This window comes from Glycine max, chromosome 17, assembly GCF_000004515.6.
Source record: "Glycine max cultivar Williams 82 chromosome 17, Glycine_max_v4.0, whole genome shotgun sequence".
NCBI lineage: Eukaryota > Viridiplantae > Streptophyta > Magnoliopsida > Fabales > Fabaceae > Glycine > Glycine max.
The window spans coordinates 21,971,845-21,979,712 of NC_038253.2; the positions used below are offsets into that span (position 1 = coordinate 21,971,845).

General features: G+C 37.6%; 1 protein-coding gene across 1 annotated transcript; it reads right to left on the bottom strand.

Moving 5' to 3' along the window:
- Positions 1-4,948: 4,948 nt before the first annotated feature.
- On the bottom strand, positions 4,949-5,749 carry LOC112999928 (uncharacterized). Its single transcript, XM_026126348.1, has one exon. The coding sequence runs from the start codon at positions 5,747-5,749 to the stop codon at positions 4,949-4,951; it is 801 nt and encodes a 266-aa protein (XP_025982133.1).
- Positions 5,750-7,868: the final 2,119 nt, after the last annotated feature.

Here is a 7,868-nt window from a genome sequence, read left to right on the forward strand (position 1 = left end):
TACATTTGACACAACAGTCATGTACCAATGACACAAACATCATTTACAAAGAAAGCATAAATATATTTTACTAACAAATTCAAATAAGCTCCCAGATAGAATTGTTTTTACAATTCCGCAACCCATTTTTCAATGTATTGTTGACATTCTTGTCGTTTATCCTTTACATTCAGTATAGATTGTGGCTCAAGGAATCCATAAATTGATCCAAGACCCAAGGTATTAGTCCATTCATCCATATGCCTATTTTGAACATTTGAAAAACTCAGTTAACATAATGTATATAGCGCACAAATATGGAATTCATCGTAAATGGCATGAATTTGACTTACATGGTTCACAAGTGTACTATAGTTATGTTCAAACATTGTACGCCTGATATGATTTTGTTGACATCCATTTGGAATTCCAAATCTAGCAGGATCCCATACGAACTCTATAGGCTTCTCATAAATGTCAACTAGGCTCTTAATCAACTCGCGCAACGGGCCCTCTACAGGAACATCATTGACCGGTTGAAAAGGTTCATTGTCTTTATTTGGAGTACTGCTTGTAAGCTAAATATTTAATGAAACCAATAATTAATGTAAGGTTAGTAACTACTTTTTACATATGTAGTTATGTACAGAATTGAAAAACATGAAAAGAAAATGACCTTATTTGAGACTAGTTTTACAAGTGATGTTGGCCATGCAATGAATGTGTCTAGCGCCTGGCTGACATACTTAATGTCTGATGTCGGAAATGGGACTTCAGCTTCACCTTTAATAACCAAGTCAACACTAACCCTGACGACATCATCTGCATAAGCCACACTATGTATGGTAGAGCCTTCGTCATATGTTTTTCCCAAGGCCACCAACTCTGTACAAAGTTGCCTATGGACATACAACCTTATAGTAGGCTTGACAGGACTAACATGATCTGGCGAAGATGGGTTCACAACAGCCTCCGCATTGCTCCCCTTTGTGCTGACTCTTGCACCTAATAGTTGTATATCTGGCTGAATAGGAGCTGAGACGGTCGATCCCCTTCGCGACATCTCAAGTATTATTTGTTCCTTCAACTCATGTTTAAATATCTGTAGCCTGTGTTCGTTTTGTTCTTCGATTTATTCCTTTATGGTTACTATTATTTCAGCCAACTGTTGTTGGCTGAAGGATCTACGTGAGCTACTAGAGCCATGTGCTGTCTTCCTAAAGTATTGAGTTATTGTCACCCTAGAACCCGCTGCACGAACACGCCCTCCATGATCCGGTCCCCCAATGGCTGTATTAAGTATGTCTTGACGACCATTCAGGACAAACGTACCTTGTGACAATTGTTCTTCCAATGAGGCCTTCATGAAACACAAAATAAACACATAATTATTCAAAAATTAAGAAGTCAACGACCTTTTAGGGACAAAAGAAACAAACAATTATTCCAAAATTCAATTATTTGTAACAGAAATTCAACAGGAAACTCACAATTTTATTAGAGATTTCTCGTGCCGCCTCAGATGTCATCTACCCATATTGCTTTGTGCGTGCCAACACCCACTTCACATATCTTTAAATTGGAGATGGGGGCACGTCCATGTCTACTGTATTCTCAGTTAGCATTGCTTCATGTTGTCTCCTTTTGATTTTATCATCCATCAACTTCTTTTCAAGTAAATCATACCCTCCACGAGAAAGTACATGGGGGCAGTCATTGTATTTTTGGATCTCTTGCATCTTTTTTCGAATTCTCGATGATGTAGCAATTCATTTTAAAATGAAAGAAATTAACTTGTGTTCATGTTGATAAATACACAGTAAAAATCAATCATATTGACATCTAACCTGCCAGTTAGGGGTCTTACGGCTTGCGGCAAATTGCTCCCAAGTTTCTTTGTCTACGTCATATTTGACCGAAGGATCTTGTTCATCTTGACCTTCAGAGTTACCATACACAAATCAGGTGGTCAGGTTAGATTTAAATTGCCTCCATCTAGTCGCGACGCTGGACATCACCTTTTTCTTTGCATTCAATGCTTCTGGAATATCAAATTTTGCCTACATTACAACGGCTTTTGTAAATGTTTCACAAATTGCAAATCATTCAATTTTATGACCACATAAACTAAATTGTACTCAATATTAAGGTCACTAACCAAAATGTCATTCCATACTAGGTCCTTTAGCGTGTTCGGAACATCTTTCCAGCTATTATGTATTATGGGAATTTTCTCTCGGGCCACCACCCCAAGATAATTGTGGAATTTCTCTTTGTGTAGGCCCGATCCTCGGCCAGTTGCGGCATCCACCTATACAATTGGTCTTGGATGATCCAATGATCGTACTGTCAACCTTCGTAGCCATGTTGATTTTCTAGTATTCCTAGACTTTGCTTCAGACTGAATATTTGACTACGGAGGGGAAGTTGGTGGTGTACCCATGAACCTGTCAAAGAAAAACAACTATGTTAAAAACAACGATGTACTAATTTTATAAACTGAATTAAAAGGAAATATGAACATTAACAAATAACAAAACACAAAAGGCATAAGGTTATTACATGTCATGCATGGAAATTCGTCGTGTTACAATGTTCTCCCATAGTCCTTCATCATGATCGTTACGATTGGCATGTACATCGTCAACGTAGTGCGAATCATTGATATTAGGCATAGCTATCGAAAAAGGTGGTGTCTCACAAATGTCAAGCATCGTTGGATCATGTGCGTCATTTAAACCACTTGGTCTTCCCTGTAGAACCACAGAATATCTAGAATCGCAAGGATCTTCCACATAAAAAACTTGTCTTGCTTGTTGTGCCAAAATGAAGGGTTCGTCCATGTATGCCACCTTGTAGAGGTCAACTAAGGTAAATCCAATTTCATCTTGCCGGACACCGACATTGGCATTGACCCACTTACACTTAAACACTGGCACTCTAAATTCAATGTAATCAACCTCCCAGATTTGTTCAATGACTCCATAGTAATGCATGGAGGCTCGAATCAGATTCTTGTCTGCTGCACTGCAAAAGTGATCGGAGTTGGCATCAACAGTGACACCACTATTTTGCATCGAGCTTCTGTCATCTTGGGACTTGGTGTAGAAGGAATAATTTTTCATGTCATACCCTTACCAAGTTGGAACATTTAGATTTGGCCCAAGAGCTAACAATCGTAATGTTTTGGAAGCAACCTGATTAGCAAATATTGTGTGTCTAAACCAGTTCATGAAAGTTTTGTTGTGCTCCTGCAAAACCCTCATCATGTTTAATTTTGGGTTTCATGCGGCCACTTCTTTTTTGTGGGCTTCTATGTATGGAATGACCTCTGCTGAATTATTCAATATATATAGATGCGCTTGTGAGACCTCCTAGCGAGTCATTGTGACAACATTGTATCCTTGTGTACCTTTACCCCTCGGTGTCCTAACATGACAAGTTTCAGGTACCCCGACAGATTTAGCTTCAATGTACTGAGAGAAAAACTCAATACATTCTTTAGCAACATACCTTTCAACAATCGAAGCCTCTGGTCGATGTTGATTCTTGGTAAACCCCTTTAACACCTTCATGTACCGTTCAATTGGATACATCCAGTGTAAAAATACAGGACCATACAGCCGGATCTCCCTGACTAGATGAACAATTAAGTGAACCATTATGTTGAAAAATGATGGAGGAAAGTACATCTTCATTTGACAAAGGACAATGGCAGCCTCATTCTCCAATTCATCCAATCTTGCAGGGTCAATAACTTTGCTACATATAGCATTAAAAAGAAAACATAGACGAGTTATGGCAACTCGAACTTTGTCAGGCAAGATTCCCTGAATCGCTACTAGCAGTAGTTGTTGCATTAATACATGACAATCATGAGATTTCAAGACAACCAATTTAAGATCATTCATGGATACAAGGTTCTTGATATTTGAAAAGTATCCTTGTGGGACTTTGACATTCTGCAGACAATGACAAAAACTCTTTTTTTCCTTTGTTGACATTGTGTGACATGCTGGGGGTAGGTATGTTCGCGAACCTTTTGGTATTGGATGCAACTGCTCTCGTATATCCATGTCAACTAAGTCTTGACGACACTTCAAACCATCCTTTGTCTTGCCTTTAATGTTAAGAAGGGTGCCAATTAAACCATCACAAACATTTTTCTCCACATGCATCACGTCTATACAATGTCTAATGTCAAGATCAGACCAGTAAGGAAGCTCAAAGAAAATGGACCTTTTCTTCCAAATGTGTGTCTCACTGGTGCTTTTTTTTATGTCTTCCCAAAGATAGTTATGATATCCTTGACACGATCATGGACTTCTTTGCCATCTAACGGTTTTGGCGCAGTTTCATTTTCTACAGATCCATTGAAAGCTTTCTACAGTCGCCGATATGGATGGAATTGGTTCAGAAATCTTCGATGCCGTGTGTATATTGTTTTCTTTCCATGTTTAAGTTGGATGAAACTTGTATTTTTCTCATAAATAGGACATGCATGATGGCCCTTCACACTGTAACAACTTAAATTTCCATATGCTGGAAAGTCATTTATGGTACAAAACACCATTGCACGCAACCTAAACGTCTCCTGCAAATTGTCGTCCCAAACATCTACCCAGTGTTCCCACACTGTTCTCAGGTCTTCAATCAATGGAGTTCGATACACGTCAATATCATTACCGGGCTGTCTTGGTCCTGCTATCATCATGCAAAGCATTATGTACTTCCGCTTCATGCACAACCAAGGAGGAAGGTTGTAAATCATCAGCAAAACAAGCCATGAACTGTGACTGCTGCATAAGTTACCAAAAGGATTGATTCCATCAGAGGCCAAACCAAGCCTTAGATTTCTCCCGTCATTCCCAAAATCAGGATACAAAGAATCGAATGCCTTCCATTGCGGACTATCAGCAGGATGTCGTAGCAATCCATCAATTTTTCTGCCTTCAACATGCCACATCAACTATTTTGCATCATGTCCATTAGCAAACAATCGCCTAAACCTTGGTATTATTGGAAGATACCAACAAACCTTTGCTGCACGATTGTTCTCTGCAGTTGCAACATCACTCTCTTCATGGTTGTTGACCTTGTAGCAGGATACACCACATGTTGGGCATGTGCGCATTTCTGCATACTCATTTCTATACAATATGCAATCATTTGGACATGCATGAATTTTCTGATACTCCATTCCAACTGAACATAAGATCTTCTTCACCTCGTATTGACTCTTTGGCAACGTGTTATCTTTAGGAAGTAATTTTTTCAATAACACTAGCAATTCAGTAAAGCTGTTGTCACTCCAGCCAAATCGTGCCTTCAAGTTGACCAAAGCTAACACCACAGACAACCTTGTGAATGTTGTGCACCCAGAATACAAAGGAGTCTTTGAATCATTCTCTATTTTGTCATACATAGGAGCATGTGCTTGCCGAACACCATCCTGCCCTAGGTCGCAAATCATTTCTTCTATACGACAACTCGTATCTACATTGACTGCCTCAGTGTCAGAGACTGTTGGATTGTCTGGCAATTTCCCATGCCATATCCACTTTGTGTAATTTGGAATCATGTTGTGACATATTAGATGTGTTCTTATTTCATTTAATGACTGGTGTCTACCATTTGCAAATTTCACACATGGACAAAAGTATTTGTCGTGCAACGAGGGGGCATGCATTTTGGTAAATTGGAGAAACTGCTCCACCCCAGTCCCATACTCATCAGTGATGCGTGATGCTCTCATCCAACTTCGATCCATGTTTTTCGTTTGCTGCACCACTTTCATAAGTTATGTAGCATGCACGTGAACCTCACTTTTCTAAGTAAAAGTGTGGCCTTTTTCCAGTCAGGAAGAATTTTTTTGTAGTAGATTCAATACTACAAGTTAATTGCCTTTTCAAAATTTGTCAAAATTTCGGTAGCATTTCGCCTAAGTCCCCAAGTACATGAGATGAAAGCGGTGATCTATTGTTATCCACCACATTCATGTATGCACTCGGAGAACAAAGGGAAATGAAGCATACCGAAATGTTGACAAATTTAAGAAAAGAAAACTAATCTGTATGTAATAATCTACTATAAAAAATGATTTTTTCCAAACTGTCCAAACGGACAATTTAAGATTCAATACACCGATTAATACAAATTATCTGTATTAATCAATGTATAGAATCCCAAACGGGAAACTAAGATTCACTCGCAATGCTCATAATTTAGTTATATAATACATCATGTCATATATAAAGAAGCATTCAATTATCATTGTTGACAGTCATACATATACATACCTGACTTGACAATGGTAAATAACACCTAAGACTCGGATAACAGTTATGGCAACGCAAAGACAACACTGTAGATTCAACTCCTCCGTCGGTGGGACAATTTATTGCTGTGAACTTTTTTGTCAGACCCTAGTATGTTCGATTACAGATCCAGACATTACAATATAAGGCTGTAAGCTACGGGCGTTCGATTACAATATAAGGCTGTCCCATTTATTTTGAGTCTATGGAAATCACAAAAAGCTATTTGATTGTGTGCATGGAGTATCAATGCAATATAGCAGATGGAAATTTAGGGAGATACAGCTGATAAAAGGAAAACACTAAAACCTGAAATTCACCACTTGCCTATCTAAACTATTAATCATGCCGGTGGTGACCAGCTAATAGTAATAATTTATATAAAGCACATGCACTTCATGCCACAGTGATGGAAAGACCACATTCTACTTGTAAGATTAACCAATAAGAGGCATTCAAAGGGAGGTATAGTGACATGGTATGATATAGGCATAAGATTCCTAAATGGATTAGCTTGAAGAATTTTGTAGGGCAGATGCTAGTGCATGTTCACTTTTTCCACTAGTATCACATGAGAAAGATATATAGAAATGGGGCCAGGATCAAGCTTTTGGTGATTGAACAAGAGTGGCATGCGCGAACCTTTGTACCAATATGTAACATCGAATGTTAGCTAGGCTGGTGGGGATATATTTAGTTTTGAAGAGATCAATTCACAATGTGCTTTCCTACACCAAAGGTTTGGTTTGCCATTCGGTGGCTATTCTGAGTACGTGTTACGTACGACCATGTAGTAATTTCAACTAAAAAGATGAAAATAATCCAAGGGAAAAAGTGTAAGAATGGAAAGGTGTGGAAGACTAATGATTTGAGAGAAATGCATGCAAGCTTTGACTTGCTTTTTGCTATTTTGCACAGAGGACATGCATGATGAAGGTGGTTTTACTTTTCACATGGAAAGGCAACAAGGAACGGTTTGTGTTTTCTTAAGGGCTGAACTGCCAATGATTTTGCTTTTTTTTTTTTCTCACTCGTTTAACCATATAAGTAAGATGCTCTACTAGTTCCATATATATCACTTAGGGTTTAACTAGCGAAATGAATTGAACGGAAATCATTTTCAAAATTTGCATAATTTCATCCGGTCATGCACCTTGATTGTTCTCATACTATTGAAGGGAAATATTAACTACTTGTCATTTAACATATTTATTTATTGAAAATTATAAAATTTTACGAGTTGTATTTTATTTTTGATAAATTATATTCAAATTTTATAAATTTTAATCAACAATAAAAAAAATACGCGAAGAGGAATTTGCTGCAATCATTTCTCATATATATATATATATATATATAGTTAAAACTCTATAAATTAATAATGTCAAGACCAGAGAAATTTATTAATTTAGAGAGTTATTAATTTATCGATAAATTAATAATTATTAATTTAAAGAGTTTTTAAATAATTATACTGTATATACCAAACAAAAAGGCAAATTAGTCTATGTCTCTTAGAATTACGTTGCAGCGAACCTTGGGACTCAAGGTAAATTAGTAACTATTGTATTC